Source organism: Callithrix jacchus, chromosome 6 (genome assembly GCF_049354715.1).
Source record: "Callithrix jacchus isolate 240 chromosome 6, calJac240_pri, whole genome shotgun sequence".
NCBI lineage: Eukaryota > Metazoa > Chordata > Mammalia > Primates > Cebidae > Callithrix > Callithrix jacchus.
The window spans coordinates 25153033-25167433 of NC_133507.1; the positions used below are offsets into that span (position 1 = coordinate 25153033).

Below are 14401 nucleotides of genomic sequence, written 5' to 3' on the forward strand. Positions count from 1 at the left end.
TCTTTTAAGTTTATTTTTATAGCTTAATTCTTCTGTGGTCAAAAAACATACTCCATATTACTTCAATTTTCAAAATTTGCAAAACTTGGTTTGTGAATCAGAATATAAAAAAGTTTTAGAGAATGTAATATGTAGTCTTCTGTTGATGGATACAGTGTTCAACATATGTCAGTTAGGTCATGTTTAGTCATTGTGTTATTCAAAATTACACAGGTTCGTCCCTGATTTTTTTGTCTGCTTATTCTATCATAAGATATGTGCAAAAACTACCCTTGTGACTGTACATTGTGCCTTATATATTTTGAGGACAGGTTGTTAGGTATGTTCACATTTAGAATCATCACATCTTCCTAGTGCATGACCCTTCTATTATTATAAAACGTTTCTTTTAGCACTTTGAGGATATCTCCCCATTGTCTTCTGACTTCAGTTTACTCTGTTGGGAAGTCAGTTGTCAGTCTTCTTGTTGTTCCTTAGAAGGTAATTTGTCTTTTATCTTCATCTGCTTTTAAGTGTGTTCCCTTTGTTTTGAGCTTTCATCAATTGGGCTATGCTGTAACTAGTGACTTTCTTCAGCTTGAAGTCCAAGTGTCTCATGGATCTGTGGCTTGATATCCATCATCAGTTTTGACAGATTCTCATTTATTATTTCTTCAGATTAACTTCTATCCCAAGCTATTTGTTTTGTATTTCTGGGACTGTAATTATCCCTTTACTTGTATCCAGTGTGTCTAATTTCCACTTTCTTCTTATTTGTCATTATACTGATCCTCTCTGCTCAGGTGTATCTAATTCAGGGATCAGCAGATTATGGACAGCTGGCCATCATTGTTTTTTTAAATAAAGTTTTATCAGAACAGCCACCCCTATCTGTTTACATATTGTCAAAGGCTACTTTTGCACTATACTAGCAGAGCTGAATAGTTGCCACAGAGGCCATGTACCCTGAAAACCTAATATATTTATTCTCTAGCTCTTTATAAAATACTTGCCAAAGTCTATTTTAATCCCCTTTTAAGTTCATCCATTGAGATGCTGATTTAAATATTGCATCTTTTACTCCTAGATTTCCATTTTGGTTATAGCTTCTTTGTTTCCAGTGAAATTCCCCATCTTATAATTTGATTTCTTGAACATTTTAATCTTATTTCAAGTTCTCTGAAAAACAGAGCCCAAGGAAAAGTGTTCCAACACTTATGTTGCAATCATAAGACTAGCATAAGGTGCTACTAGGCCCCTCCTGCAGAGAAACAAGACTGAAACCAAGGTCAGGGTTGCAGGAGGTAGTAACTCTGTACTTAAGTTTTTATATGTTCACCAGTTAATACTAATATCTGGATTTCCTGTCATTATGCTTATAATGTCTATTTTTTTTTTTTACTTTTTTGGGTTGTCATTAAATTTTATTTTTTGTGTTCTTAGTTACTTTTAAAGTTGTGCTGTATATTATAGAAGAAAGGTTGTGGATATAATTTGAGATTGTAGCAGATTTATTAATACTCTGTTAAAATTCCCTTTAAAATTATTATTGGATTATTTTTACTTATAGATCTTCAGTCTAACACTCTTCCAACTGGATTATTTTGGCCGTCCTGACTAGAAGAAAGCTAGGTTAGCAGCCTGTCATGTTTATTCAAAAAGGAATTGAAATGACTTGAACCTGGGCTTTATTCCCTTTGAAGGCTGTTCTGTTTCCAGTTTACTTTATGCATATGATAGAGCCTTCTGGGGTCCTGGGATGGGAACCTGGGGTATTTACCAACACCTGGCACCTTGGAAGTCTTTGAGCTCTAGTGCTTGCTTTCCACTTCATGAGGCTGATGACAGGTCTGTCCAATTTCTCAGCTGCTCAGCCACCACTTGCAAACTAGAAAATGCCTTGAGCAGAAAGGTAGAGCCAAATGTCACACCAAATTTGCTCACATTTCTGAGTTTCTTTTGTGTCTGTGATCTTAGCCCTGCAAATCCTCACTAGCATGTGTTAAAATACATAAAAAGTATTTTATGGGTGAGGCACAGTGGTTCACCCCTGTAATCCCAGCATTTTGGGATGCTGAGACAGGTGGATTACCTAAGATCAGGAGTTTGAGATCAGCCTAACCAACATGGTGAAACCCCATCTCTACTTAAAATACAAAAATTAGCCAGATGTGGTGGTGGGTGCCTGTAATCCCAGCTACTGGGGAGGCTGAGGCTGGAGAATCCCTTGAACCATGGAGGCAGAGTTTGCAGTGAACTGAGATCGCACCACTGCTCTCTAGCCTGGGTGACAGAGCAAGACTCTATCTCAAAAAAAAAAAAAAAAAGAAAGAAAAAGAAATTTTGATGCAACATTTTTACTTATTCTCACTGGGAGGATTCATCAGAAATAAGCAGTCCTGCCACAGCCTGAAGCAAAGCTCCTTAGCAGTGTATCCTATCTCTGTAATACCTATGCTGTCCCCACTCCATTACCATAACCCTGACCCTCCCTCCTTCCACACACATCTTGCATCTGGAATTTTTATACCATTTTGTAGTTAAATACATAAAACCACTGTTTTACATTCAATCCTTGTTTAGAGTCTCTCGTAAGCTTGATTACTGACTTATTTCCCCATTATTGCTTCTTGCATCTCACTACTTCTGTCTTTATATTAGTTCTTAGTTGGTACATTCCTTAGTAGTTTTTTTCTTTTTTTTCCAGTGAATATCTCTGAGTGGTAAAGTTTCAGAATCATTTTGTGTCTGAAAATATCTTTATTCCGTTGATTATTGATCTTTTGATTATAGATGGATAACTGATAACTGATTAATAACTTAGTTATAGAATTCTAGATCCAATATTCTTGCCCCTCAATCACTTTGAGGATTTGACTTTGTTTTCTTGAAGCCAATATTACTTGTGAGAATGTAATGTTAATCTGATTTTCCACATTTTTGTAGGTAATCATATTTTTCTTTATGATAACTTTTAGGATTTTTCTTTATGCTTTCTGTTTTATTTTTTAAATTGTCTGGCCAGAACTGAATGAGCCTTTTGAAACAGAGACTTCTGTCTGTCTTAAAGCCTAGGCAATTTTGAGCAATTATATTATTAAATATTGCCTTTTCATCATTCTTTTTATCTATTATCTCTATTTTTAAAGACATATTGTAGCAGATTCATTGATATCTTTATTAAAATTCCCTTTTAAAACATTAAACTATTTTTTTGTAAACTGTTTCTTCCACTAAATATAGCATTTCTCATATGAAATATATTTTATAGTACCACATTTATTTTATTTTATGAAATTCTGTCTCGCTTTGTCACCCGGTTGGAGTGCAGTTGCGTGATCTCAGCCCACTGCAACCTCCACCTCCTGAGTTCAAGTAATTCTCCTGTCTCAGCTCCCCAAGTAGCCAGGACTACAGGCATGTGCCACCACATCCAGCTAATTTTTGTGATTTTAATGGAGCCAGGGTTTCACCATGTTGGCCATGCTTGTCTCAAACTCCTGACCTCAAGTGATCCACCCACTTTAGCCTCCCAATATGCTGGGATTATAGGCATGAGCCACCATACCCAACCCACCCTATTTATTTTTATTGTTAAAATTTTTTATCCTAATTTTACTTTTTGGTTTTTTTTCCAATTGCGTTTTTTAGAGATTTTTCTGTTTCTTTTTCATGTTTATTTTTTTTGAGACAGTCTTGCTTTGTTGCCCAAACTGGAGTGCAGTGGCATGATCATGGCTTACTATAGCCTCGAACTCCTGAGCTTGAGGTATCCTGCTGTCTCAGCATCCTCAATAGCTATAACTGGGACTACAGGTGCATGTCACCACACCTGGCTAATTTTTTAAAAATTCTTTTGGAGAGATAGTATCTTGCTATGTTGACCAGACTGATTTCAAACTTCTGGCCTCCAGTGAAAGTGCTGGGATTACAGGTGTGAGCCACCATGCCTGGCCCCCATTTCCTTTTAATTAGATACTAGATTATTCATAAATAAACACCATGTATTTGCATACTTAAGTCAAGTTCTTGCAGTTGTGCTTATAGAAGACTTTTTCAGAAGGATATAAAGATATTATTATTAAAAAGTAGGACTCTCCACGGTGTGCTATATTGTGAGCAAACCCAAATCAACTCTCAATCTTTGTTGTCATAAAAATTAAAATCAAATATTTCATAAATAAAAGCAATGTAAAACAAAGAAACAAAAATGTCTACCTATATTTTTTGTGAATCCATTCAGAGGCATAGAATTATCTGGAAAAATGACTCCAGGGAGATTTACAGAAGATCACCTGTGCCCCCATTTATGACAAATCTTAATGATACATTATCACATCTTAAACTTATTGGAATCTTCTTGCACCATAGTTTTTCTAATGGATAGGTGGTTATCTACATATGTGAAGAATATTCATCTCATTCTGAAAGGTGTGGAAGCACTAGCTCCTTGTTTCCATGTGTGTTCTCACAGTTCTCTTTGTCCAGACCAGGTACACTGCGGCCAAAGACAGCATGGTTCAGTTCTTCTTTTACCAGCCCATCAGTCATCAGTGGAGACAAACTGACTTCTTTCCCTGCACTGTGACATGTGGAGGAGGTGAGGCCCGTGCTTTGTTCATAAATATTTAGAGCTCAGAGTTAGGGATATTATACATTTGCATTTTTGAAGCTGATTTTAAAATTGGTATGGTAATTAGAGAGTCTGATCACACAGCACCTTACTCAGCAGCCTGAATTCACTGGTGTTAATGATACATTTGTTTTTATTCTTGAAGACAGGTGCAAAACTGGATTTAGAAAACACCTTTTACTTTTAGCCATAAAAAAGCTATAAACAAACATGTTTGCCTGTGTTACTGCATTTCTTGTCTTGATTGCCCTTAAGGCATGTGTTATTTTTAATTTTCTATGAACACTCTGAGAAGCAGAGAGATGGAGTGACTTGCCCAGCCTGATTGAGTTGGTGGATGTGTTGGTTCTAGCATTAGATTTACACCTTTCCTCTCCTTAGGTGCAAGAGTATAAGCTTATTAAAAAGAGAAAGAGTCTCTACTAAGTGTTAAGGGGAAAGTCCTGCTTATTGTTGCACTCGGCTCACTGCAGCCTCTGCCTCCTGGGTTCAAACAATTATCGTGCCTCAGCCTCCCAAGTAGCTGCGATTACAGGTGCCTGCCACCATGCCCAGCTAATTTTTGTATTTTTAGTAGATACCATGTTGGCCAGGCTGGTCTTGAACTCCCAACCTCGGGTGATCCACCTGCCTCGGCCTCACAAAGTGCTGGGATTACAGGCGAGAACCACCGCACCCGGCCTAGTTCAAGGTTTCTATAGTCAGTTGAGGAAGGTTTTGGGATAAGTGTAATATAGGGCTCCATACACATGCTACAAAAGAAGCATCTTTCATGCTCAGGTGGAAGATACTAGTCTATTTAATATGGAGAACTGGCAATTCCCTGGAGCAAATGAGGAGGCAACCAGAGCTACTGTCAAAATAATTCTCTTTTTCTGAACTGACCTTTTAAATGGAAGAATAAATGCATGCAACCCAGGAACCATGGCCTACTAGAATGGGCGTTTATGTTGATGCTTCCCCTTAGAGTACCAGACAGTGGCACTAGGTTTTTACCATGTGTCAAGCCATGTGTTAGATGCTCATCATCACATTTATTCTTCAAGAAAACCCTACAGAAGTTCCCTTTTATTCCTGTCTTATGCAAGAACAAACTGACACTTAGAAAGTGTAAAGAGCAGCTGGGCGTGGTGGTGCACACCTGTAATCCGAGCTACTTAGGAGGCTGAGGCAGGAGAATTGGATCCAGGAGGCAGAGGTTGCAGTGAGCAGAGATCACTGCACTGCACTCCAGCCTGGTGACAAAGTGAGACTCCATCTCAAAAAGAAAAAAAAAAAGTGTAAAGAGCATAACCTAGTATGTTGTTCAGCTAGTAAACAGTGCAGCTAGGATCTGGTGCCAGGTCTGCCTGATACCAAAGTCATGCTCTAAATGGCTTTGCCTTTGTGCCTTCCCTAAACCATCTGATGCCTGGGACCAGGTCAGGGTATACAGGCTCAGGTATGGTCTTATTTGAAGAGCTAGAATAAATTCTCCTTCAGCCCAGCCTAGCTCCACATCTTTTCATTCTTTGAAATCTACAGAATATCAACTTACTTAGAGTCAGAAACTGGCCTTTCTCCTTTAAACTACACATATGTAAAGGAGGGCTCTTCAGTCAGTGCCACGTTGCTGTGAACATGCAGGCAGATCTCTCTTCTGAAAGTTAGGCTCCTCCTGAAACCAGACAGCAGGCACTTTTATGAGAAGCACTGGGCAACCCAGGCCCAAGAAGAAGTTTATGTGCCTGGGAATGGAAGAGAAGACTGAATAGTGCCATAGAAAGAAAGTAAAAAGTGAATCTTCCCAGTTTTCCAGTTAGTTCTTCGTAGGGCCAGGGTTGAGGCAATAGACTACTTGATTATGATCCTACAGCAGTGGCTCTCACAGTGAGCTTCCTGGACCTGCAGCATCAGCATCTCCTGCAAACTTACTAGAAATATAGATTCTCAGGCCTCAAGCCTGACCTACTGAGTCAAAACCCCAGGGTGTGGCTCAATGCACCCTCCAGGTAGCCCACTTTGAGAACCATTGCCTCCTTACGCCAGTGTCTTTGGATAGCAGCTGAAGCCATTTTGCCATCACTATTTTTGCCATATCTGTGTTATTCCTGCACTATTATTTACTTAAGCATTTTTCTTTAAGAGGAAATTTATTCAACTTAAATAAACATATTCACAAAAAGAATTTAATCATACTGCCTTGAATGGAACTCTGTCTCTTGTCACAAATAGATCACAATCACAAAAATAAACAGAATGAAACCAGTGGAGTAAGTTATCTTCAAGTTTCTACCAGCTCTGATATTCATTCAGTTTATTTTCAATTCCTCCTGAATTTTCTTAAATGATATAAGCATTTTTATGAGGCAAAGCGTCCTTTGCATCTTTGGGTCACTTATGACTCTGGGTATTCTTACTCTAAAGAAAAAACAAACATCTCTCTGTCTTTTTTGTTTGTTTGTTTGTTTCAGAGGCAGGTCTCACCGTGTAACCCAGGCTAGATTCAAACTCCTTGGCCCAAGCAATCCTCCAGCCTCAGCTTCCCAAGTAGTTGAATTATAGGCACATGCCACCATGCCTGGCTAATTTTTAAAATATTTTGTAGAGATGGGGTTTCGCTATTTTGCCCATGCTGGTCTCCAGCTGGTAGGCCCAAGCCATCCTCCCACCTCAGCCTCTCGAGTAGCTGGGAATACAGGCATGCATCACCATGCCTGGCTCAAACATCTGTTTTTAAAAAAATGTATTCCTTTGTTTTTACACACACTTTTTCAGAGAGACATTCACATTTGGACGTGTAAGATAAAAGATATTTTCTACTCCAGAAGAGACATTTTGTAGTGGGATTCAGCTTAGTACAGTTGATTAAATTTTTGGGAAGGGAATAGGTGTTTCTCATACTTGGGTGCCCATGGAAAGACATAGTCAGTCCTGCTGGAACCATAAATGTGCATGAGCACTTAGCAGTGAAATTGTCTCCAAAGATAGCAGTGGATGTAAGAACAGAAGGGAGATTTTAGGCTGCGTTTGGGGTGCCTGCCATTTTCTGTACACTGACAGAATTTCAGTACATTTGTTCATGATATAGAAAGGCAATCTGCCTCATTTCTTTTGCTTTTTATTATCTCTAAATGTGATAAAACAAAAGAGGAAAATTAATTGCCTTTCCCCAAATTGTAAACACCTGTATATACCCTGTTTTCATTTAGCAGTCTATTTCTATTTAGAAGAAAGATTCTTTTTTCCAGCTCAAGGAGCTGTAATCTCATTTTGTACTTGTTTTGGGGAAAATAAAACACACACATAAAACCCACAAGGAAAGCATTACCAAAATTTAATTATATTAGTAATCAAATCTGTGTGATGTGTGTGAATGGAATTTCAGAGTTTTTTCGATAATCAAGAAATTAGTTCGTCAGTCTCTAAGGTACCAGTGGTACTTGGATGGACTTTCCTAGTCTCATCTGTAATGGTTGATGTGGAACACTCGAGATCAGTCTGGAGAAAGTACTGAGATTGCCATTGCCATCTGATATCGTCGACTTTCTGGCAGATATTGGCACCCAAGTAACATTTTATTGACTCCATTTGGATTTTCATTCTTGTGGTTTCGACCTTGCTTTTTATAATACATACCAATCCGTCCTTCTGCACTCAGCTTACATCCAAGTCATGCCTTGTAGAAAGCTGTCTAGTGGTTTATAAAATCAGATTCCTCTCAACAATCAGGACTTTAAATGTATTTTTAGACCTGTAGACCAACTGGCAGAGGCAGAGCACTTGGCTTTGGGCATTTTTTTTCTTCCCTAAAGAGCTCATTCTAGTTTTGAAAAATTACCCTTTTTTAAAAAAAAAAAGTTTAACTTAACAGGACACTTATGTAGTGACAGGAAACTTGGAATCAGATCTTTCAGGAAATAGAAGCATCATTTTATTAGTTGCTTTTTAAATTTATAGCACACATCTATTTGCAATGTTCACTTTCCTCAGAGACTCTACAGACTAGATTTAATAGAATCAGGAATAAGTCTTCATTTCTTCTGTGTGAAGGCTTGTGAGGTGAGGGCTGGGGAGTGACATGGGGGATGGATTTTGTTCCTTTTTGTATAGACAATGCTTAATTGTCTTTTGGCACTGCATGTGCCTGTGGCATCCCAGGGGAGCAGAGGAGTAAAATGTGGTACTGTGTTTGCAAATCATAAAATGTTATGAAAGAAATACTCAACCCAGCAACCACCCAGCGCAAGGATAGTTCTCAGAAACATAATGCTGAATACCAAAAGTGGAAAATGGAACAAGATTTAAAACACATTATCATTATTAAGTTAAAAATAGATACACAAAAACAACATTACATAGGACAGTTGTATATTTAAGGACATATCAACAACAAATTGAAATAGTTACAATGCGGGGATTGGAATGGGAGTGTCAATAAGGGAAGAAGGGAGATTATATGGAAACGAGAGACGAGCCTTGAGGAGAAAAAGACAATGAACTGAGGAGAATGAATAACTCAGCTGCACTTGGGCTGCAACAGTTCTTGAAAGGAGACTATTGTAATTTTTTAGTTAGAAGTGTTAAGAGTACCACAGTCAGTACTAAGGATCACTCTCAATCTTAGCCACACACTTTAGTCATCTGAGAAGAATCTGAGAATCTTTTTTAAAAGGTACTGTCTTCCTGGATCCCAGCCACAGGGCTTCTGACTTAATTGGACCATGAAGGAACCTGGGCATTGGAGTATATTAAAAGCTCCCATGTGGTTCTGTTATAGAGCCAGGGCTGAGAACCACTGAGTTAAGTTTCTTAAGAGGAAGAAAAGGATGTGGCAAGTGATAACTCTGCCAAGTAAAAATGAAACGGGTGCAATATTCAGACTTTCCTTTTCTACCATTTTAGGTTATCAGCTCAATTCTGCTGAATGTGTGGATATCCGCTTGAAGAGGGTAGTTCCTGACCATTATTGCCACTACTACCCTGAAAATGTAAAACCAAAACCAAAACTGAAAGAATGCAGCATGGATCCTTGCCCATCAAGGTTTGTGTCATTGCCCACATGCTTTTTACTTTAAAAAGAAACAAATCATCTTCAACTGAGACTGATCAATCTTTGCAGGGCAATACATTTCCATTTCCTGACTTTGAGTGTATTCTGGCGGCAGGTGCCAGAATTCACATTTGTAACCATGGTCCATAGGAATGAGGACACACTTGCTAATCTGGTCACTCAGTCTAGCTTTCTCTTGTCATGAACTATGTGTCCCTAAGTTGTTTTATAAGGAACCTTTTTGAAAATCTCCTGCTCTCTTCATTCAATTACAGTGTCTAGTCCATCTGCCAATCATAAATATCTTTCCCTCACCATTTTAGCTCTTAAACTGGGTCACCATTATCACGTTTTGGCTTTCGAAGTGTTCACATTAAATTTGGTATAAATAATGCATTGTGCAAGGAAGTAAAAAGTTTTAATGCCAAAGCAAAAAAAACTATGTGTAAACTATCCTATTGCATAATTTAGTACCTGCTGACTTGGATTGCCTGGGGAAGTTTCCTGGCTTACTACAATACCTTAAAATAACAGCACAACATCAAGTCCCAGAATCCCCCAGATATCTGCCAGCTGGCTTAGGAAGAAGTGTGCAAGTGGAAAAGGAAGCGTTCTCAATGGATTTCATTTCCTGTTACTAAACTGTCCATTTCCTGTAATCCTGGTTGAATATAATTATTAATAGAGACCTTTCAGAGGACAAATTCTGTGAAATAAAGTGGTTTTCCAAAGATCTTACTATAAGGCAGTGTGTTAATATCCACTAATATATTTAGAGAGTAATGATTATAAAAAGGAATAAATTTATCTTAATTTCAAGACACTTAATTTCTTTGATTAATATACCACTAGTTTAGTTTTCTGTATTTTCATATAGAACTGGGGAATTTGTGTTGTAGATATTCTTGAAAATTGAAGAATGGTGGCTGAATTTTTGGGAATAGTTGATAACACTTGACATTTTTAGTTTCCAATTTGAAAGAGCTCTGTCTTTTGGGATGTCAAATATTATATTAGTCAGTTAATAAATGTGTTAATAGATTTATTATAGGAATGACATTCTCACAATGATTTCATTTGTAGTGATGGATTTAAAGAGATAATGCCGTACGATCACTTCCAACCTCTTCCTCGGTGAGTTATATGTTTCCATTTCCCTTTTGCAATTTAAGTAGTTTGCAAGGAACTGTAGCATCTGTAGCAATAGCCCAAAATGTATGAGCGTTAGATATTAGATACTTACAGAACTAAGGGAAAACAGAATTCAACTCAATAATAGGAAAAATCTTTCTAAATTAAATGGAATAGGCTGCTTCAAAAGGTGATGTTTCCCATCTCTGCAGCTGTCAAGCATATCTTGGACAATTTAGTACTATAGCTGGAGCTCAAGTGTTACAATTAATCAGAAATTTGAATCCCTTTTATTCCAAGATAAGTAGTATGGTCCTTCCTGACTCGGAGTTTCTGTGATTCTCTAATAATATTGTCCATTAGTATTTTACAGTTTAGAGGCAGTTTGAAGATGCAGTTACACTGCATATTTTAATTGATTTAATTTTCACAATGGTCCTATGAATGGTAAATAGGGAAGGTATATGATTCCCATTTGACAAAATCCCCAGATGTGAGGAGTCAAGTATCTTGTAACTAAAGATTGTGTGTGGCAGTTAAGAGTAAAGTCTTGGCTGGGCATGGTGGCTCACTACTGTAATCCCAGAATTTTGGGAGGCTGAGGCAGTTAGATCACTTGTGGTCAGGAGTTCAAGACCAGCCCTGAGCAACATGGCAAAACCCCGTTTCTACTAAAAAGTACAAAAATTAGCCAGGCATGGTGGCAGGCACCTGGAATCCTAGCTACTCTCGAGTCTAAAGAAGAAGAATCACTTGAACCTGGGAGGCAGAGGTTGCAGTGAGCCGAGATCACACCATTGCATTCCAGCCAGGGTGGCAGAAAGAGATTCCATCTCAATAAATAAATAAATAAATAAAGTCTTACGACTCCCAGTCCCACACTCACACAGCTGAACCACAACTGATACCTTGAGGCCATACTTTTTGCCACTATCCTTGCAAACTTGAAACAAACAAATAAGCAAACAACAAATAAATAATATGATTTTATTTGTTTGCTTTTAAGCTGGGAACATAATCCTTGGACTTCATGTTCCGTTTCCTGTGGAGGAGGGATTCAAAGACGGAGCTTTGTGTGTGTAGAGGAATCCATGCACGGAGAGATACTGCAGGTGGAAGAATGGAAATGCATGTATGCACCCAAACCCAAGGTTATGCAAACTTGTAATCTGTTTGATTGCCCCAAGTGGATTGCCATGGAGTGGTCTCAGGTAAGATTTGAGAATCTGCCACTTTTAACTAATTCTCATATTTTAAGGGATATTTTCTATATGCCCACCATGGTACCAGACAGCACAGAGCCAAAAAACAAATTGTAAAAGAGCATGGTCCTTACTCCAAGATGCTTAGGAAGACAGCTGGAGGACAAGGTAAAAAAGACAAGCATCATGGTAAGTAAGAATAATTAATATTAAGGACATTAATAATATTGCCATACAATTATTAGCATAATTAATATTAAGTAAATCTATAAAGAACAGATGTTGACACAGAGTCAATCAGGACGTCTTTGTTGCCCTTGTGGTGCTTAACCCATCTTTGAAGAATTTAAACAAGCAAGAATTAAAATTTAAATTCTGTGAAGACTATAAACAAGCAAGAACCTGAGAAACATCACTGGGTTAGGGTTAGTGTTAGGGAAATGGTCAAGCAGAGGTGGCTGAGCAAAGACAGTAATGACAAAGTTGAAAGGGGCTCAGCTTCATCAAGATTAAAGAGATGACCCATGACACTAAGAATTGGAAGATTAAGTTAGAAATGATGATATGACATGAGAAGTGTGTCCTTGATCTAGTAGCTACTAAGAAGCTTCACAATTTTTGTGAAGAAATAATGTATTTTAAGTAATTGAGGCAAGACAGCCTAACATTGGGAAAGACCAGAGGTGGGTAGCCTATTTAGAAATCATCGTGAGGTCAAGTTGTATGAAAAAAAAGAGAGAGAGAGAAGAAGGAAAACACTCCAGAGATATAACAAGGTTTGTGTAAAATTATCATAGTTTTCACTTAATAAAGAGATGACTGAGTAAGCCTCCAGAACAAATACAATGCAGGAAAAAATTTTTGCGATCTACCCATCTGACAAAGGGCTAATATCCAGAATCTACAAAGAACTAAAACAGATTTACAAGAAAAAAACAAACCGATTCAAAAGTGGGCAAAAGATATGAGCAGACACTTTACAAAAGAAGACATCTATGAGGCCAATAAACATATGAAAAATGCTCATTATCACTGGTCATTAGAGAAATGCAAATCAAAACCACATTGAGATACCATCTCACGCCAGTTAGAATGGAGATCATTAAAAAATCTGGAGACAACAGATGCTGGAGAGGATGTGGAGAAAAAGGAACACTTTTACACTGTTGGTGGGAGTGCAAATTAGTGCAACCATTGTGGAAGACAGTGTGGTGATTCCTAAAGGACCTAGAAATAGAAATACCATATGACCCAGCAATCTCATTACTGGGTATATACCCAAAGAAATCTAAATTGTTCTTTTATTAAGACACATGCACACGTATGTTCATTGTGGCACTGTTTACAATAGCAAAGACCTGGAACCAACCCAAATGTCCATCAACGATAGACTGGATAAAGAAAATGTGGCACATATACATGATGGAATACTACGCAGTCATAAAAAATGATGAATTTGTGTCCTTCATAGGGACATGGATGAATCTGCAAACCATCATTCTAAGCAAACTGTCACAAGAACAGAAAACCAAACACCAAATGGTATCACTCATAGGAAGGTGTTAAACAATTAGAACATGTAGACACAGGGAGGGGAGCATCACACACTGAGGTTAGTTGGTGGTGGGGCTAGGGGAGGAACAGCGAGGGTGGGGAGGGATAACATGGCGAGAAATACCAGATATAGGTGATGGGGGGATGAAGGCAGCAAACCACCTTGCCATGTATGTACCTATGCAACAATCCCGCATGATCTGCACCATGTACCCCAGAACCTAAAGTACAATTTTAAAAAAAAGGTGAAAAATGCAGACATTCATATTTATTTTTTTATTTTTTTATTTTTTGAGACGGAGTTTCACTCTTGTTACCCAGGCTGGAGTGCAATGGCGCGATCTCGGCTCACCGCAACCTCCGCCTCCTGGGTTCAGGCAATTCTCCTGCCTCAGCCTCCCGAGTAGCTGGGATTACAGGCACGCGCCACCATGCCCAGCTAATTTTTTGTATTTTTAGTAGAGACGGAGTTTCACCATGTTGACCAGGATGGTCTCGATCTCTCGACCTCGTGATCCACCCGTTTCGGCCTCCCAAAGTGCTGGGATTACAGGCTTGAGCCACCACGCCCGGCCAACATTCGTATTTAATAAAATAATGTTAATTCTTTTTTTTTAAATTTTTTATTGCATTTTAGGTTTGGGGGTACATGTGCAGAACATGCAAGACAGTTGCATAGGTACACACATGGCAGTGTGTTTTGCTTCCTTTCTCCCCTTCACCCACATTTGGCATTTCTCCCCAGGCTATCCCTCCCCACCACCCCCTCCCGCTGGCCCTCCCCTTTTCCCCCCAATAGACCCCAGTGTTTAGTACTCCCCTCCCTGTGTCCATGTGTTCTCATTTTTCATCACCCGCCTATGAGGGAGA

General features: G+C 38.5%; 1 protein-coding gene across 5 annotated transcripts in view; it reads left to right on the forward strand.

Moving 5' to 3' along the window:
- ADAMTSL3 (ADAMTS like 3) overlaps nt 1–14401 on the forward strand; it is a 454464-nt gene that overhangs the window by 274510 nt on the left and 165553 nt on the right. For all 5 annotated transcript variants that reach the window (XM_035303956.3, XM_035303955.3, XM_035303954.3 and 2 more), the window contains exons 10-13: nt 4468–4579; nt 9497–9635; nt 10728–10778; nt 11782–11986. In XM_035303956.3, coding sequence (XP_035159847.3) covers nt 4468–4579; nt 9497–9635; nt 10728–10778; nt 11782–11986 — 507 coding nt within the window. The remainder of the gene's footprint in view (nt 1–4467; nt 4580–9496; nt 9636–10727; nt 10779–11781; nt 11987–14401) is intronic.